Raw genomic sequence first — 20,509 nt, forward strand, 5'->3', positions numbered from 1 at the left:
TTTGCTCCATCTCTGATGGTCCTAAAGCTGATTCTAAAAACACTGATTATTTGATCCTACTGAATCAGCTACCACCCTCCTTATGGGCAAAATCTCGAACTCATATTGGTAAAATTCACACCAAGATTCAAACAGATCCCTCAAAATCTCTCCCCAGAATGAATCAATAGCTCACAGGCTAAAAACACCCTTACAGGCATAAGGCCTGTAAGAGAGGATTACGAGGCTCAAGGCCTCATCATCCCTTGTACTAGACCCTGTAACACTCCTACTTTACCTGTGAGAAAGCCCAAGGGCTGAGGGTGGTGGTCTGTCCAAGACCTCTGAGCAAAAAACAACAGCCCTTGATACCCTGCCGTTCCTAACCCTCATAAGCTACTAACATCCATCCCCACTGGAAGCAAATTCTTCATGGTGACTGATTTATGCAGCACCCTCTTTAGTATTCCAGCTGATGAAGCTACTCAATACCTATTTGCCTTCCCTTGGGAAGGAAAACAACTCACCTGGACAGTCATGCCTCAGGGTTTTCCTGAGAATCCTTATTTCTCACAGATCCTGAAAGCTGACCTGGATGACACAAGTTCCCTAGAGGCTCTACTTCGATGAACTATGTAGATGGTTTGCTTCTTTGCTCTCCCTCCCAAGCCTCCTCACAGGAAGTCAGCATCCACTTGCTAAAGCTTTTAGCCTTAAAGGGACATAAGGTCACCAAAGAGAACTTGCAGTTCGCCCAAACCCAGGTTCAATATTTAGGGCATCTTACATAAGAACAGGGCTACACCTAGAGCCAGACACGCTTCGTGGTGTCCTAAGTTTCCCAAAACCCAAAACTAAGCACCAAATGTGAGGTTTTCTTCAGCTACTTGGTTATTGCCTAAGTTAGATTCCCAGTTTCTCTCTTATGGCCAGACCTCTGTATGTTTTATTAAAGAATAACACCACCAATCCGATTTTATGGGAAGAACAGGACGACAGCCTTTAAGGCCTTAAAGGAGAGTTTGATGAACCCACGTGTCCTTGGACATCTCAATTATCAGATTCCCTTTTTCCTATTTGTATATGAAAAGTAAAAGAATGCCCTTGGGGTATTTACCCAAAATCACGGGGACCACCATTGACCCATAGGATATTATAACCAGCAACTGGACCCTGTGGGCACGGGGATACCCCACTGGCCTTAGAGCTATTACTGTCAGTGCCCTTTAGGTTAAGGCCACTGAGAAAATTGTCGTGGGATCCCCTTTAACCATTTTTGTACCTCACGGAGTGGAAGCCTTCCTGAATTCTCACCACACTCGCCATATTTCAGCCAGCCAACCCATCTCCCACGAAATCCTTCTGTTACATGCTCCTCGCAGCAAAAACCTTAACTCTGTTCTCTTCCCCTGTCCATTACTGACAAAGTCCCTCACGACTGCTTAACAGTGAGGGATCGCTTCGTAACTCCTCATGACGATCTGCAGGAAACTCCTTTGGGTAATGCTGACTTCTCATGGTTCGCTGATGGTTCTTATTTACAAGGTGACAATGGCAAATATCGTGGGGGCATACTGTTGCACCTCCTTTTGATATCATTGAGGCAGCACCTTTACCTATGGCTACATCACCCCACAGGCTGAATTATATGCTCTGACATGGGCTTGCACTTTAGCCAAGGGCAAAACTATTGCCAACACTTACACTGACAGTAGACATGCTTTTAGAGTAGCTCATGATTTTGAAATGTTGCAGAAGCAACATGGCTTCCTTAACTCCAGGGGAAATAAAATAGAAAATGGCTCCTATGTTCAGGAATTATTGGATGCTACGCTTTTACCTGTTGCTTTAGCTGTTATTAAGATCCCAGGACATTCTAAACTTGACTCTCTGGGAGCTAAAGGAAATCACCTTGCTCACATCCTCGCAAGGAATGCAGCCCTTAAAGGAACTAATAACAGCCCCATGTCTGCATGGTCCAAAGGGATATTTCCCCCAATGATAACTTAGAAAACCTGGCTAGAGAAGCCCCACAACTGGCCTCAGTAAAGGAAAAACAAGATTGGAAATTCAACAACTGTTGGTCTGATAAAAAAAGAGAAAGCTCTAGTTTGGACCAAATAACACCCAATCCTACTGGAGACATTCCCACTGCTAACCACTGTAGATGCATTAAGCCACTGGTCTACTGACAAAATGATAGCATTCATGAGTCAATATTGGTGGGGAAATATTAATAAGGCTGCAAAAAGTGCCTACCCCACTTGTTCCACTTGTCTAAAATACAATTCAGTGAATCCTATTCATATGGCTCCCAGACGTTTAAATTGCCTAATGGATCACTCAAGGTTTGGCAAATGGATTTCATACAGCTTCCCTCGTCTGATGGAGATAAATATGTTTTAGTCCCGGTTTGCATGTTTTCTCGCTGAACTAAAGCCTTCCCCTGCAGACAGGCTACCACCTCTTCTTGGCTAAAGTCCTTTTGGAAAAGATTATCCCACCTGGGGACTCCTCTTGAGCTTCCTAGTGGTCGAGGAGCCCATTTTACTGGTCAGGTACTTCAACAAGTCTGCACTGTTTGGCCAGTTTTATAACACTTTCTCTGTGCTTACCACCCTCAATCCTCTGGTTTAGCCAAATGCACTCATGGCATTATTAACACAACTGGCAAAATTTGTAGAGACCCTCCAAATACCTTGGCCAAAAGCATTGCCATCAGTCCTTCTAAATCTTAGATCCACCCCCTCTGGAACTCATAAACTCTCACCTTTGAGATAATCACAGGCTGTCCAGTGCACTTGACTCCTGCCTCTTTTGACCCACAGCTGATAAAAGGAGATCTATTCCAGCATTGCAAAGGCCTAACTGATTCCATCAAAATTAACCATGTTCTGGTAGGGCAATCTTTCACAGTGAGCTCCAGGGAGGCGAAGACCTTAAGAACCACACCTTGCAACCTAGAGATTTTGTCTGCTGGAAAAGACACCTCCAGAAGGACTCTCTTCAACCTTGCCGGGAAGGCCCCATCAGGTACTGCTAACTAACCCTTGTGCCGCAAAACTCCAGGAAAGAGACTCTTGGATTCACATGGCACAGCGAAAGAAAGCACCAAACTCTGCTGAACCTGAACATCATCTGGTGACTTGAAAGTACTGATTTCCCAGAATTGAAGCAGATGACATCTAATGAGATAGCTTTCCCAAGATGTCCAGACCAGGCCTGTTGGAAGTTCATCTGCCAAAACTTTGATGATGACATTATGCTTCGGATAATCTCCAATGCCTATGATCTTGATAACATATGAACTTTAGAAAAGAAAAATGCATGTGAGCTCTCCCTCCTACTCCTCCTTATTACTCAATAGGTTTCCACACTGTGCACTTTCCCTCTGACATGAGACATGACACCCAGGAAAGAGCTTCCTGGCATCAAGAGATAAAAGGCTGCTGAAAACACAGAAACCTGATTCTTGATCAGCAATGCTTTCAGAGAAAGAGCTTGATCAAAAGAGGAAAATGTCAAATTAATAAACAGAAGCTTCATTAAATTCAAATTGGGAGGCCAAAAGGGGGACCTCTCATGCCCTATGTCCACAGCGGAGCCCAACAGGAAGAGGAAGGCCTTCCTTGTTTTGATCAGCAAGAAGTTCAGCCAGTGAGAGCCTGTCACAACCCAGCCAATGAAAAGCCACTACAGCTCAAACTCTGGGTTAACAACAGCCCTCCCAACTTCTTCCTCTCCTCTAGAAAAGAGTTTCTCCTCCCTTGGTGCCAGGGAACTCGCACATGGCTTGCCACGGCTTGCAAACCCCAAAATGCAATTCTCTGCTGATCCTGAATAACCTATTTTTCCTGGAGAAATAACTGGCTGTCTATTTGTTTAAGGTCAACCGTACTAATGTTCAGTTATAAAAATTAAGTCATGGAATGTAACGTCCAGAAATGACTATCGTTAATAATATTGTATTGCATATTTGAAAGTTTCTAAGAGAGGAGATCTTAAAAGTTTTCATCACAAGAAAAAAAATTTTTATAACTATATATGGTGATGAATGTTAACTAGACTTATTGTGGTGATCATTTTGCAATATATACAAATATTGAATGATTATGTTATATACCTGAAACTAATATAATGTTGTATGTCACTTATACCTCAATAAGAAAAGAAAAAATAATCCTAGGTCCCTAGAGTACTTTAGAATATGCCTCTGTTCCTTGCAATTACCAACTAACTTGGCAAGTTATTACTTGTGTCTTGAGCATATAATAAATACCCAAAAATTTTTGGTAGAATGAAACAGTATTGAGTAGAAACACTTGAGTAATCTTTAGGAAGCTGAAACTAAGCTAAGGTTAACCATTTTCAACCTTCTGAGATATTCTACCATAGAGAGAGTTGAGTACTAAAAGAAATACACGCCCCCAAAAAAGGAAAACACTTCTGAGCTTGCACAAGTGAAGGGGTATATGGGAGTTTGGGTGCATGGAGCATGGTGTGAATAGGCACAGGAAGCAAGCAAGCAAGCCGGCTAACCAGAAGGGACAATTCCAGTGGGTTAATATTGCCAGCCTTCAGTAATCGTCTCTTCTATCAATGCAGAAAGTGACTTTTCCAAGACACACCTCTATTAATTCAAAGAGGACCAGAGGGCACAGCCTCTTCTCATCCTTCTCAACTGCCCTTTATGTCACACCAGGGTTTCCTGCCATGGGGTGGGAAACCCAGCTGGAAGACAGGGATGGGCCAGGCAGGAAAGATTCTCTGTGTCAGGCTAAAGAATTAGACAACTGGGAACCCAAGCAAGTTTGTTTAAGCAGACAGCAACACAGTCAGATTTGGGGGACGTAAACGACAATACGGAAAAGGGAGAGACTACTGGAAGCAGAGCATGTCTTTAACGTGCTTATTACACGGTGTCAGCCCTCAAATACTTATTTAAGAGGAGACTGGGGAAAGGATGGATAGAATACAGAAAGCAAATGTTTGTAATTGAGGTTAAATTAACCATTTTAAAGTGTACATTTCAGCGGCATTTAGTACATTCACACTGTACTTGTGAACTGTACTTGTGCAACCATCACCTCTATTTAGTTCCAAAACATTTTCATCCCCACAAAGGAAACCCCATGCCCATTAAGCAGTTGTTCTCCCTTCTCCCCAGCCCCTGGAAACCACTAATCTGTTTTCTGTTTCTATGGATTGACCTATTCTGAATATTGCCTATACACAGACTCATACGATATGTCTGGCTTCTTTCTACTTGGTATATTTTCGAGGGTCCTCCATGTTATGTCGCAGCATGTATCAGTGAGAAAGAAAATTTCTAAGACTGCAAAAGCAGAACAGTAGAACCTAAAGCACAGAGCAGGCAACTGAGGGTGGGGAGCAGGAGAGGTAAGGGTGATGGCCATCACTGAAGCCTCGTGACTAAGAGGACAGCGGCACCATTAACACAGATGGGAAAGACAGAAGAAGGTGCAGGTGGGATGAGGGTGATACGTCTGTTTCTGGACACACTGAGTGTAAAGTGCTAGGAGAAATCCATGTTGGAGAAGTGCACCAGGCAGCTGAAAATACAGTCTGCAGCTTAAGAGAGAGGCCCCAGCAGCAGCTACACAGCTGCAGAGGCACGGCGATGCATGATTTACTGTCCTCTGAGGCCAACGGGTACATATACCTCTGAAACTCCTTCTGTCATTTAGAGACGTGCACAATGCACGAACTGTCCTTGCCTTTTCCAGAATGTGACACATCCATTTACAAAACTTCAGAGGTGAACGATAATAAGCAAGGCTCAGGACAGAGAAAATATCACCCTCGCCCTAGAGCAAAACTCACAGTGCATTTTGTTCTCGCTTTGGTAAAAAGTACCCATTCACGGAGCCCACAGCTGGCATTTTCCAATAAATATCTCCACCACCTTTGAACCTTGTATTGCTTGGTTCTATCATTCTGCTTCCAGCACAGTCTACCAGCATCCAACCCTCCTCAGACTCCTGTCAGTTTAACAATTCGTTTAGAAGTTTGGTGTAAATATGCAGTGCCACCAGTCTGACTGCAACTCTGGAAGTAAAACACTACTGTGTTCCAACTGAGCAATCCCCTTCTGAGTAATTCTAACGCACAAAGGAAGGGCGGAGCTGACCCGCGCCGCTCTCCTCCCATCCAGCCTGAGCCAGCACCATAGCTCTCCGAAGACCCCTGCCTCACAGCTGCCTGGCTTTGAAAGTCGAGAGCAACAGTAATCACTGCCTTCCCCAAAGAGCTATTCGTGACCTGATGCGAAGTTCTAGACAAACCCACTTCAACGTGTGCAAAAGAATCTTTGCTTGCTTAAAATATGTTTATTTACTTATGTGTATATATAATTTATATATTTATACACAAACACACACACATGTAAAATTTACAAAATATACTTCTAAGTTGTTTTCTATCCCTTCAAGGTCAGGCTCAAACTGGAAATTTTGAGAAAAGAAACGATTATGGCATACCTTTTAGCAAACTTAGATGAAAGGAAAAAGAGAGAAGCAAACTACTAGAAACCGTAAGTGTAGAGGAAAGAGAGTCACAATCATAGGAGAAATTCCTCCAGTCCTGGTGCTAAGTATGCGTGCAAGTTAAGGGACAAGAGTCACCCATGAAGAAAGAACATTCTCGGAATCCACCTCTTCCTCTGTGAAGCCCACCAAGTCCCCCAGGCGAGCTGCGGTCAGTATAGCTCCACAGTCTCACCTTCATTCCCTCCCTGACCCAGCAAGGCCCCGACAACGCCTATGTGCCAGGCACTGTTCTAGGGACCCCGCAGTGAAATGGACAGATGAAACCCCACTCTCATGGAGCTCACGTTCTAGAGGGACATTAGTGAAAGGGAGACCGTCAAAAGACAAAGAAATAAAACACATACATTTTCAGATAAGTGGTGGCAATATACAGACAATTGACCAAAATCCACAGTGTGTCAGATGGGAAGGTGGACTGGGCGGGCCAGGGCGGAGACACGGGTAACTTTAATGTGTAAGTATTGAGGTGAGACGTCAGCAGAGACCTGGAGATGAGGGGGTGAGCCACAGGGGTGTGGGGGTGTGGAAAAAGAATGTTCCATGGGAGAGGGGAGGACGAGTTCAAGGAACAGCAGGGAGGCCAGCACGGTTGTGAGGAGGGGGTGTGGGGGAGGAGCCAGAGCAGCTGCAGCACTGGCTCCTTTGCAGCGATTTATTTGCTTTGCTACCCATGTGCCAAATCGAACTGTAAACACCTTGAGGGCAGGGCCTATGCTGCCACCTTCACAGCTGCATCCCCAGGGCCTAGTCCAGTGCCTGAACTAAGCGTGGGAGGACAGATGAGGAGTGACTGAGAGAATCAAGAAACTCACACAAAGGGAAAATGAACTGCCAAGAGAGGCGGTTAGAAGGCAATACGCTGGTTTTAGCCATCATCTTAAAGCTTAACCAATAGTTTTTAACTTCATCAATATGCAGGATATTTCCCAAGAAAATACTCAGTTTTGATCTTCTAATGAAAGTCAACAAAAAAACAGGATTTGCATTACTGTACGCAAATGAAAATACATATATTCATGTATGTATATGTATATTCATTTTCTGGACCACTTTTCTAGGACACATTAACTCCCTAAAATTTAAAAAAAATTTATATTTAAATTATATTGTCTGAATAACAGATATAGGTAGCATACATACATTATCTGTTCACACAGCTTTAATAGACAACCATAACATATTTTCTAGCTCAATGGAACAGAAGACTCTTGAGAAAAAAGATATTGCTTAATTTTGTATTCTAGTAATAATATACCCCATTTGGACACATAAAAGGAATTAACGGCCAGCTCATATGAATGGAAATTACAAAAAACAGCTTTACAGCAGGGTCCAACAAGCCTTTTCTGTACAGGGCCAGACAGCAAATATTTTAGGCTTTCAAGCAACATACAGTCTTTGTCACATAGTTTTCTTTACGTTTTTAGGCTTATTTTGTGTGGTTGGTTTTGTTTTTTGGTTTTTTTAACAATGCTATAAAAAATGTAAAAACCATTCTTAGTTCCCATACAAACAGGCCTAGTTTGCCGACCCCTATTGTAGACTACAGTAAGAATGGGACACTTGCAGCGCCAAGTTCCTAACAATTAAACCCAAGAGGAAAGCCCCGTACACATCTGGATTACCTCTTTCAGTCTCTCCAGCTCATTTTGGAGGGTCTGCTTGGATATTTCCACTTCGATCATCTGCTGTCGGAGAACTTCATTTTCATCTTCAGCCTTAGCACGCTTTTCCTCCACAGTTTCCAGCTCATGGTGCAATCTGACCGATACGTCTTTGGCTACCTGCATCGACCCACAGAGAGTCCTCAGGATGTGAAGCTATCCATGTGCTAAGGATACGTTCAAACAACTTCAGAGGCAGAACCATTAAGTAACTTGGTATTACCCAAAGAACAAAGACCCTGGCAAGATTAAGCAAACCGATTTTTAAAGGAGGGTATTAGTTTAAAACATGAAAATCCACATTATGAGAAAGAATGTGACTTTTATCTGGATTAAAGGGCCACTTTGGATAGCCCTATCTCCTTACAGAATATCACCAAGAATGCCAATTCTGCCCCCACACACACTTTAAATGATAATTAGAAATAACAATAATAGGGGCCGGCCCCGTGGCCAAGTGGTTAAGTTCCAGTGCTCCACTTTGGCGGCCCAGGGTTTCGCCGGTTCGGATCCTGGGCGCAGACACGGCACCGCTCATCAGATCATGTTGAGGTGGCATCCCACATGCCACAACTAGAGGGACCCACAACTAAAAAATACACAACTATGTACTGGGGGGGCTTTAGGGAGAAAAAGGAAAAAGAAAATCATTAAAAAAAAAAAAAAGAAGAAACAACAATAATGGTAAACAGATAAACATTGCTGTTTCCTAAAGTAATACTAAACCTACCTGCTAAAAAAGCAAGTAAAATAATTCTGTATGCAGTAGATAGTTAAGATAGTCAAGTTTTAAATTGTCTACTGTGGTAAGATATTTGAATGTTTAAAGCAGTTAAACATTTTCACTTTCTAAAAGGAAATGAGTAAAGAGATTTTTCAAAAGAAATATAAATCACCTTTATATCACATCGAATGACATTTTGTTAGTGGTTTATAAATTTGATGGAATTACAAAGATCCTTTCCTGTTATCATAATGAAAGGCAAAACGAGATTTCCTAAGCACTCCGTAATAAGGAGGACATTATGCGTAATGCACCTCTAGATAGAAGATTTGATAATTGGGGCATGAGAGACGCTACGCTGCCCATGGAGAGAGTGCATGGTATAAAGTCTGGGATTTCTTCACCTCATTCTCATTTCTGCCAACAGTTCTCAAAGATACTTGAGACATTTAGTTATGATTCTATTTCTCCCTCAGTTGAATGGCCCCTGCACAAGCCTCACTTGGGTTATGGTAATTTCAGGTTTTCTGCATCCTAGAAATTTAAGTAAGAATAAAACTGTTAAGTGATTACAGTCAACTTTTCAGGGTGGTCTTTGACTGTAATTGAATTGATAATCAATAGATTTTTTTTAAACATTTCAGATCTTTAGAAGGAGTTTCTGTACAATTTCTACACAACTGCCAGACCAACTGGTAGCCATTCATTCTTTTTTTATTATAGATTCATTACTATGATTTCTTCTCTTTTCTTTCTTTCTTAGATTTTAAGATTCTAGTTCATATGACATTTAATCAGGCTGTCAAACCACATGATTACACACAACCTTACAAGCCATAAAGTGAACAAAGAATATTCATCCAGAAATCTACTGAGACAGAAACACTAAAAGAACACGAAGACCCTGGGTAAGCGGGGTTTGCGGGCTGCATTTTCAGCTCTGTAATCCTGCACGCAGCAGCCCCTTCTGGGAACATCTGTCCCAGCAACGCACTCACTCACCTTTAAGTCCTGCTCCAGACTTCGGATCAGCTCGCCATCCACTTGACCAGTCTCGGCCACTTTCAGGCTCTTCTGCTCAGCTTTCCTGAGGCGGTACTGCAGGATTCGGCAGTTTTTATTAGCACGGTCCAGTTCTCGCCGTAGCTCCTGCAGCTGGTAAACATCTTCCTCTAAGTAACTGTCTCTCATCTCTTCCATTTCGGCACGGAGTTCATCCAACTCATCCTACACAAGCCAGACGGAGTAGATTTATAAGCCAAGTCTATCAAAAAAGGGTGTTGTTGCCTCTCCATGCCAGCTCCGCGATACTAAATACTAACTACCCGCACACTCACCCAGCGGCTTACGGCCACACCCATGTGATATGGCACAGGGACCTCCGGAAATTCTGCCATAAGACACTATCACCAGATGTCTGTTCAAATCTTATGGACCCATAAACAAAAAACAGCATGGATTATTCTTTGCAGCCTCTCAGCATTTCTTCCCCTCCCAATATTTCCTTACCTAATCACAATCATAAATGAAATAACTCTAGAGATAAAGAAACCTTTAGATTCATACCAGGCACTTACCTAAACTTCTATCTCTAAGGCACGAGCCTCTAGGTACTAATATGAGTCAGACAGACCCTGCCTTTAGAGAATGGAAACTTCAGTGGGATCCTAACTGTGAACTGCCCTGAATTATACCTGCGAATGTCCCTAAAATTCTGCTTCACAATACAAATCTCAGCAGTGACTACGTGACTCACAACTCTAAAGATAAAACCTTTTGCATTATTTCAAACACACATGGGTTTGTTTTTTTCCCCACTCACTTATCCTTTATTTCCCAATTCCATTCTACTTGACGCCAACATGAAGACACTGGATACAGGAGAAACCCAGGAGTTGCTTCTGCTCCCCTCCCTTCCCTCCCATTCCACAGCCAGTCCAGTACTCTCAGCTCAACATCAAAATACCGGCAGGGGTTCTCTTTCCAGCGGCTCCACATCACTATGCTAGTCCCTGCCTCCATCCCTCTCAAGGGAGTAGCTGCATACACAGGTAAGTCCATCACACGGGGCTCCCTGCTTCCCCTCTATGCACTCATCCCTCACAGCCTCTTCTCCACCCAGAGAGTTAACCTTTTAATACGTAACTCAGGCATCTCCCCCTACTCAAACCTATCAGGGGCTTCACATCAAACAGAAAATTCTTTGAAGTTCTCCCCCTGGCCTCTTGGTGGCCACCTCCCTCCCTGCCACACTGCTGATCCCACAGGGTCTAGGACTGCTCCCAGACTTACACCTGTTATGCGCTCTCCTTAAAACGCTCCTCCCCAGCTCTTTGCAGAGCTCATTGCCATCAATCTAGAAGGCACACAGTCCCTTCCCTGACCACCTTTCCCCCCTACCCCACTGTCTCTAGCCCCAGCCTTGCTCTGTTTTCTTCCCACCTCTTATTATTTGCTTTTCTTCCTATTCATCATCTGTCACCCACACTGACAGGTAGGCTCCACGAGGCAGACAGCCTGAGTGTCTGCTCCTCTTAGCATTCATGGTGCCCACAGCGCTGTGAGCCACACAGTAGACCTTTGATAAATATTTGTGGAACGAATACACACAAACATCGGTCAACACCTAGAAAGACCAACGCATAAAGACGAACAAAACCGGACACGACCACAGCTCTGCTTTATTCCAGTCTTGTAGCCTAATTATGAAAAATTCTTCCCAAACCCATAGGCTGCAGCATATGGGATATAAGTTCTACTGAAGTATCATAAGAGATCTTAATGAGGAGCAATCTGGAAGAAGGGAGATTAAGGAAAGCATTCAAGAATTTTCTGATTAGTTTGATAATTGATGTTTTAAAAGCCTCCAGTCTAGGACACGCTCGGTCATTTCCACGTATTTTGTTCAATTAATATTGAGGCTCAAGAAAAAAACTCTCCCAAACTTCACCCTAAGTTGTCAGCTCTCGTCCTGCTATTCAGTTTTTTCCTGGATTCTCACCACTCTTGCTAATCCTGCACTTATTCTTAAAACTGGGGATTTACTTACAATAAAGAACAAGAGTTTCCCAACATCAGAGGCTCAGGTAGACAAAAAATTGAATAGAAAAAAATCTCCTGAAGAGTATTTTGTCCTGGATAAGATTATTATTCCCAAATAAATTGGGAATCCTTATGGAAAAATACAGATTGGCACAAATAGTTTGGTGAAGACAGTTGTCCAGCCAGCCTCACCTGTATGCACTGGGCTAGTGGAAAGAGCTCACTCCCCCACCCCCCAGCCTATAGATTCTCCTCACTCCATCCACACAACTGTAATCAAGAGAATGACCTACTCAACTGACCACAACTCAAAATAAGTTCAACGGACTACCAAAGAGAATGGAAACCTCTACCAACTTCCTAGTGGACAAATGAATAAAATGTTTGTCTTCTCGGCTTCTAAGTGTTCTCACCGAACTTCTATACCAGTGATGACAACCTCAGTAAAAATATAAGACGTTCATCCTAATTAAAAATGCTGTGAAGCATAAGCAAGTTTCATTTCTTTCTTTTTTCCTTCATGAGATCTCTTCCTATAATCTTGTTCCTGGCAGGAAAATTTGCTGGGACTAGGAGTTACTGGACCAAGCATAAAGCTGGTCAGTTGGACACATATGAACAGAATGGACAGGCTGGGCTCTTCAGGGACACAGTCTGGAGAACACAGCTGTCACACGAAGGTCCTTGCCAACCGTCAGCAAAGAAGAGGTTGTTACTGATGGCCGATCCTCACACTGAGGCTTTGACGACGCCACGTGGGAGCCATGCCCCTGACCCAGCCCATACTGGAGGACACCGACAGGGGACCACACGTTTTAAAACAGGCCTTATGGAAGTCAGTCTTCTGATGAAGAGGAGAGTCAGTCCTGAATCTCCAAAATCAAGGTCAAGTTTCACTCAGGTCCCATCCATTAACCTGATGGACCTGACTTTAAGAAAGTCTACTCTCTACACTTGGGTCTGATTACAGTTAAGAGGCAATGGTTTCACTGAGTAACAAATAAAAAATAGTTCAATACAAGCAATAATCACTGTATGCATATGTATACATACAAATATACAGTGACTTTGACCATTCTGTTCATGGAAGGAACTGCTTGTGATTGCTTTTCCTTCTAGAAAGCTTATCATAAAAGCCAGAATCATTTATGCCTGAAATTACCTGTTACCTAAGCAAAAATTTTTAAAATGTAATATAGCCATAAGAAGATATAAGATACAACTTCCAGGCATAACAATGTTCTCTAGTATTCAGACTTTGTAACAGAAGAGCCCTCATGTTAAATGCTGGATATGGTATATGGATGGTAAGCCACCACTGCAGGCTAAAAAAACTGTTAAAGGGCTAGATGAACCCACACCTCCAAATCATTGAGTAGGCCAAATGTAAACAGCTAATATTTTTTTGGCATAAATAATCACCAGCATTAGTTGCTCTGAAAAGAAAATTAGTGACAAACTATAATTGCATATATTTGAATCACTGCTTTTATAACTCATATTTTATCTAAATTTATAGAACAGAAAACTTCCTTTACTAAGCACCTTACCTTCATTACTAACCCTATAGTAACCCTGCCAGGAACACATTACCCCATTTTATAGACAAGGAAACCAAACACACACGGGTTAACATGTCCAAAGCCTCATAGCTAATAAACAGAAGCTAGACTGCAAACCCAGGCTGCCTGCTTCCACACGCACGCTCTTTCTATTAAATACTATAAATTATTCGCAACAACCAGGACAAAGGAAACAACAACAGGCCTTCAGCTGTACTTTTTAGAAGCCCACCATCAATGTAAAATAATAAAAACAGACTAATATTTAGAGCTGAACGCTGCCAATGTACAAGCATATCCATTATCGCAATTGGTCCTCAGAAAAACACGGCAATGCACAGCAAAGATATATTAATATCCTCATTTTAAAACACGGAAATTGAGATTCTGAAAGTTTCAATGGCTTTCCAACACTAGTCTGTTGTGGAGACGGGATGAGGCCAGCGTTTCAAGTCTTTTCATAGAGCCTTGAAAAAAGCAATTTTCAGGTTCAGTGAAAACTTGCAAGAAAAGCAAATTATAAACCATGAAAGCTGGCAGCAGACATTTGAAAAGCAAAAATTGTCATTATTCAGATCAGGGTCACGATGAACAGTGATTTTCAAACTAACATTACAATAATTTTCCGATAGCATGCTCTAATTTAGAAAACATTATATTAAAGAACCTTAAAGATGTCTGCCATTTAAATGTTTAAGAAGACCAAATCAACCAGAACATATAATGTTTCCAGCAGATATAATTTAGACGTAGCAAGTAAAAGTGAAAAATTGCTGGGTTTTTCTATACACACGAATTAATAAGGAAAAAAACTGCCCTTAATCAACAGCTTTCTACTGAATTAACATTAGGTTTGTCAGATGCGTAAATGTTACATCATGAGCTCAGTGAAAAGCAAATCTAGTTTTAATTGAATATATCTTTCAAATTTTGGAAGTAAATGAAATCTTGAAGTAGTCTGAAGCTCTCCAACCAGTCCCCTTTGCCTACATAAAACCAATCAACCCTACCACATATACCAAATCAGGGGAAGAGGAGGAAACAGGTGTGCAGTACAGTAAACGAAGATTCAAATGAAATGTTATGATGAAAACCTCTAGAGAACAGTTTTATCCACAAACATAAAACAAAAACAGAATCTATGCTCTAATAGTATGTATAAGTGATGAAAACTCTTGATCAGACTGACAATTGTATTCAAATCTTAATCTCCTTTAAAAAAACCAAAATCAATAAGTAGCTCTATTTTAATAACTCCTCTTTAAAGAGACCCAATTTGGACAGTAGGAGCAGTCATCTGGCTACTGTTGCAATAATTCCATCTTCTGGGAGCTGCAGACAGGAACTATTGTCTGCTGTAATATACAAATAATCCACCTCATTTCCCTACAGACAATGGACATGTCTCCGCAGAGTGCCAGCTGTAGCTAAGGCGCAGGGGCTGCTGCCATTGTTTACTAAGGGACAGTTCCCCCAGCAGCTGAAGGGTTCCACGGCCCTGGTCTCCATTATCTCGCCACCTAAGATTACGACAGCCGCTCTTCCACCAGCTGAATAAAGAAAGGGTGTGGAAAGCGAGATGTCAGGAAAGAATAGGAATACTGTCCACTGTTTCGCTTCCAACAAAAAGGGAGGAGAGGCAGGGGGCAGGAGAGGGAAGGAGGAGCTGAAGCACTTAGCTGCTGACAACTGCTTAGTCTTGCCTCAGAGTGTCCCCGCCTCCGGGTCACGTTGAACGCCTGGGATCCAGGCAGCCAAATTTAACAAAACCATTTCAGAGCTTGAAACTCAAAAGACTATCTCAGGTGAGAAACAGGAAGGTAAGAGCGGTGATGCACTGCAACCCAGAAAACCAAAATGACCTCACCAATGATCTCCCTTAGGAAATCATTCCTCGCAAAGAATCCAGCGTTATCTGCTCATCTGCTCTTGTAGCTGGCACTGACTTCATTTTAACCAAAAATAATTCTTAAGAAATAACTGAAAAAGCAGAGCAAGAATAAGCAGCTCTTTCCGACACCAACCCTCGCCCGTCCTGCAGGGCACAGGCGCTTCAGAGGACATGACCTGGGTGCTGTGAGTGCATCACCAGGAACGTGAAAAGCGTTTTCAAAACAGGCCAGTAAACTCAATGTGATTAAACGCTCCTGAAAAGCCTGGGGAAACAGAGAACATAATTAAAATGTTCACAATGAGCACTACGGCTTGTCTGATTGTCTCAGAGCACTCGAGCAAAACAGTGTGGCAGGCAGGCAGGGAGCAAACACACAATCAGCACCCAGTCCAAGTCTGGATCGTCAACACACGGGCCTGGGTTTGGTTTAAGAAAGAAGCAAAGGCCTTTGGATATCTGAACTCAACTGCTCACCTTAATTTCTGAACACTTCCAAAGACATTTGAGTTCATCAGAGCTAAAGGGACAAGAGTGCTTTTCTGACCGGATTTTCACACAAAAAGCCAGCAACCTGGATTGAGTAATTTTGCATTTGTCACCTAGTCGCTTGGTGCCCTTTGATGAAGGCAGAGAAGGAAGAGAAGGCAGGCTCAGGGAGGGCCCCACACAGCTCCACAGAGACGACAGAAGGCATGCACTTCTCTGTTGACATTCGCTACTTTATAAAAATACAGCAGTCTGGCTAAAAACCAAGAGAATTCCACCTGAATGTCCTGATCAATGAGACATCCTCCTCTGGTTGGAGGCCTTACTTTCCTGCTCGATTACTCCTATGTCATTTCCAGCTCAGAAACTGTGATGTCAGTCTTCTACAGCAATGGTGACAGAACTCAGGAAAGAATGTAATAGTTAACGTGGTCACAATCCTTGAGAATATACCAACGTAAAAGTTCTGGGAGGAGTCTCTTCCTGATACATGTGAATAGAAGGATGCTCTTTCTAATCGCCAGGGTTCTGTGCCACATCCCCTAAGAAAGCAGGAGGTCAAGGATGCACTTTTATCTATCACCTAAAAAAACTACCACTGAGCAACCAGAGCAACAAAAAGAAAAGTTTCGACTTATAACATGCACGCTCCAAACACCATGTGCAAAGGCATGCCTGCTGCGTCTGCCTCAGGAGGTGACAGAGGCTCCCAGCCTGATTCTGCTCAAGTGGGCAGGCTCACCGATCTTTAGAAAAGTCTACCAGGATTGCTGTGTTTCTTTCCCAAATTGAACTACTGTAATTTGAGCTTTTGAATAACCCAACATGTAACTCACACATGTATTTGCAATCATTCTTCTGGTCTCCTAGCCTTCTTCAGAGCTCCTCTGCCCACTTCTCTCTCCTGCTGTCAGAGGAAAAGCTGGAGATGGACTCAGGCACAGCAAACGGCTGGCCGTGACACTTTCTCCACAGGAAACGGCAATTGAACATTTCCTACAAATTAAACACTGCCAGTGGGCTTTATATGACCATTTGTATACAGGCTAGTGGAGAGGCGTTCATTATGGCCCTTTCACCTAAAAAGAAAAGAGGTCGTCTAGAAAAGCTAAACATTGGGAACACTTTGAGTTAATAAAATAACTCTAAAGCAAGCAGTGTACTCTGAGAAAAGCAGCCTGGCAGGAAAGAGAGACGCAGCCTGGCACAGGGAAACAAGCAAAGCCTCCGGAGGCGGTAAAAACAGAAGCTGCCCCACCCACTAGCTGTATGATCTTGGGCAAGTCATTAAGGCTTCTGAGTTCTCAGCATCCCTGTCTATGAAATTGGGGTTATAATAAATATAACAACAATTATATCCAATATTGCTGTGACGATTCACTGAAATATCAAATACACCCGATCAGACGCCCGGGTCAGATACCTATTTCATCCCCTGAGAATCGAAAAATGTGAAAAGATAAAGCAAACAGCCAGTTACCCGGAAATGAATCCTGAAATGTCAGACTGGCTACCTTAACAACTTTCTTTTAAAAAAACCTCAATTTTCTGTTGCTTAGCAGCCATGATTTACATAAACATCAATCAGAAACACTGTGGGTCACGGATTATGCTAAGCGTTCCTGCTGCAAAACTGAACAAGACCATCTTTCTCGCCTACAGGGAGCTTACATTTGTTAAAGATTTACAAAAGTGCTGATCTCTCAAGAGAGTCACACACAACACAGTTGCCCTTTCTCTCAACACCTCTGAATTTCACTGTTGTGACAGAAGAGTAGTATCTGAAACATCTCCCTCCAGACCCAGCCTGCTCTTCTCTCACCTGTCCCCTGGTCTGCCTCACTGTTACCTCCGCACTGGATAAACAACTCCTGGGCTCGCCGCTTAGAGCCACTCCTCATGAGAAGTTGAGGACTAGGACTACTGCAGTCAACTGACTCCAGTTGGAACTGCACACTTCACCACCATTCACCTTAAAGGCCCACACACTTGGTCCCAGCGGCCAAAAACTGGGCCTCGTTAGGGTAGGTTCAGCACTTGCTGAGAAATCAGCGCAGATCACAAACCCAGTGATAAAGGAGGGCAAGCAAACTGGTTTGGGAAGATACATGTTACCCTCTCAACAGAAACATGAGAAGGTTTATACCACTAGCCTGTGGATTACAATAGATTAAAACTGTTGCCCTCAATACAATCCCCTTATTTTCTCTCAAGTCACCTTGACTGTCTTGACCCCCCAAAACTGTCTAAACCCTCTGTTCTGTAGCACCATCCCTCCTCCTCCCAGAAAAACCAGTCAGATTGAGCGCCCCAAAGCTACCAAGACTGAGAGGCCACTGTCTGCAGGCCCTGCCAGAAAATATTCAGAGATAGGGTGGCAGAGGTTGCGATTCCCTCGAAAGTTGCTGGCGTGTGGAGGGAACCAGTGGCCTCTCCTGACACGGAAAAGTCTGCTCGTGGACGCTTACAAAGGACTGACCAGCAAAACACTGTGGCCCCTCAACCCAGGCCACACGCAGGGGACCCCTGAACTTAGGTTTACCATCGTAAACAGCGGAGCCCCCTCTGCCTGTGCTGTCTGAGCCCTCAGGAAGACACTGAGGGCGCTGGTTGCTGTAACTGCAGGAGAAGCAGCAGGCGCATCAGCAGCCTGGGCCACCGCACCCTCTGGAACCGACACACACCCCCACGTGGCCCGGACCAGAGCTCCTTGGCTAGGGATAACCCACTCCCACAGGTGAGGATGGGCAGGTATGTGGGGGTCGACTGTGTATCCAAAATGTGACTATAACCATCTCTTCCCCAGGAGCAAAAGCATCAGCAGAGAGAAAAAAGAATTTCTAGAAACAAGAAAAGCTAAATGTGTCGAGAACCAGCCCGGACCTACAGGTCTTCTTGTCCTTTTAGAAGTTTTGACTTAAGTTCCCAATGCCCAGCGTAGGTGGGGGCAGACAAGTGAATGGCAAAAGAGGGAAAGCGCTTGTCAGCACCCGAAGCGGGCTCGCGAGTCCCGGCTCGCACCCAGACCCTCCGGGGCCGCCTCCGGGACACCTCCGGCAGAGCCACTGCTTACCTTGAGATAGTCATTCTCGGAGCGAAGCTCCTCCATCTCCCGCAGCAGCTCCTCCTCCTCCACCGCCGGTACCAGCTGGGGTTGATCGCCCGAGCCGGGCTCCTTGGGGTTCCCGGGTAGAGTTTGCTCCAGCAGCACGCGCTCCCCGGCATCCTCCGCCAAGCCGGGCGCCGAGGACGCCGCGGGGACCCCGCCCGGGCTGCTCCGACCCCCGAGGCAGACGCCGGAGGCGGTGGGTACGGCGAGGAGCGCGGAGGGCTCGGGGCTGCCGGGCGGCGCCCCCCGAGCTGCGGGGCTCGCAGTAGGGGCTGCTCGCAGGGGTTCCCGGTCGCTGGAACCCGTGCCGGACTCGGCGTCGCTGCTGGCGGCGGGGAGCAGGCGCTGCTCATCCGACAGGGGTTCGGAGGGGCAGTCCGAGAGGTCAGAGCTGCTGTCGGTGTGGCTGATGCGCGAGCCGGGGGCCGGGGAGCCGGCCGCGGAGGTCACGGCGAGGATCACCGAGGGGACCGGGGCGGCGGGGGTGGGGAGCCCGGCGGCGCGGGCGGGGAGCGTCCCGGAGCCACGTTTGGCCTTGCGGCCCTTGGCAGCGGTGGGCGGTGGCTCGGCCCCGGGCGGCAGCGGCTTCCCGGCCCGGGGCAGAGGCTCGGCGGGCGCCGCGCGCGCTGCCCTCCTGGGGCCCGGAGCGGCCTTGGCGCCGCCCGCTGCCCTGGCCCCGGCGCCCGGCGGCGGCTTGTCCTTCGCGCCCGGGGCACCGCCGCTGCGCCGGGAGAGGCGGCCGGGCGCGGCCAGGGGCACCGGCGAGGGCGGCGCCTTGCCCGCGAGGCTGGGCGAGCGCGGGGCGGCGGGCGCCGGGGCTCGGCCCGGGGAGGGGGCGGCCGGGGCTGGGCCGGGCGCGGCGGGCCGGCTGTGCAGGTCCTTGAGGAACGGTCTGGCGGGCGAGGGTGCGCGGTGCAGCCGCCTCCGCTCGGCCAGCGGGTGGAGGTGATGGTGGCGGTGGTGCTGGCCGGGCGGCTGCGGCTTCGCGTCCGGCGCGCCGCTGCCCGCGGGGCCATTCAGCGTCTCCATGGCCGGGGCCCGGGCCGCGAGCAGCAGCTCGGGCGGCAGCTGCTCCGGGCGGCGGCGGCGGCGGCGTGCAGCCTCCCCGCGCGCTCGCTCATCACTGTCCCCCAGCCCCGCCCGGTCTGCGCCCCGCGCTCCCGCGCCGCCGCGGCCCCCCCGCCCCCGGGCCCAAGGATCCCCGCGGGGCTTGCAGCCGCCGTCGCCTCGCTCTCCCCTCGCTGAGGTCACCGCCACTCGAGTTCTCCCGGCGCAGCGGCGCGGCAGCTCCCTGCCGCTCGCATCCCCTGGACGCCGCGGTCCGGGCTCGCGGGTCCGTCGCCCGGCAGCGGCGCGGGCGGCGCGCTCCCTGCTCCCGCGTCCTGCTCCCCGCCCACGGCCCGCCCGCCGGCTCCGGCCCGCGTCCGTCCCCGCCCCCGCCGCTCCCGGCGGAGACACTGCACGCGCGCTCCCCGCCCCC

General features: G+C 46.2%; 1 protein-coding gene across 16 annotated transcripts in view; it reads right to left on the reverse strand.

Annotated features, from left to right (window-relative positions):
- MTCL1 (microtubule crosslinking factor 1) overlaps window positions 1–20,442 on the reverse strand; it is a 135,307-nt gene extending 114,865 nt beyond the window's left edge. For 6 of the 16 annotated variants that reach the window (XM_070220567.1, XM_023647444.2, XM_070220570.1 and 3 more), the window contains exons 1-3: window positions 18,994–20,189; window positions 9,939–10,163; window positions 8,174–8,332 (exon numbers count right to left, since the gene is read on the reverse strand). In XM_070220567.1, the coding sequence (XP_070076668.1) occupies window positions 8,174–8,332; window positions 9,939–10,163; window positions 18,994–20,058 (1,449 nt within the window). In that variant the 5' untranslated portion in view covers window positions 20,059–20,189. Of the gene's footprint in view, window positions 1–8,173; window positions 8,333–9,938; window positions 10,164–18,993 lie in introns of all 16 variants that reach the window. The other 10 variants (XM_070220572.1, XM_005612727.4, XM_023647440.2 and 7 more) reach the window with 4 other exon arrangements.
- Window positions 20,443–20,509: the final 67 nt, after the last annotated feature.

The sequence above is a fragment of the Equus caballus genome, chromosome 8, assembly GCF_041296265.1.
Source record: "Equus caballus isolate H_3958 breed thoroughbred chromosome 8, TB-T2T, whole genome shotgun sequence".
NCBI lineage: Eukaryota > Metazoa > Chordata > Mammalia > Perissodactyla > Equidae > Equus > Equus caballus.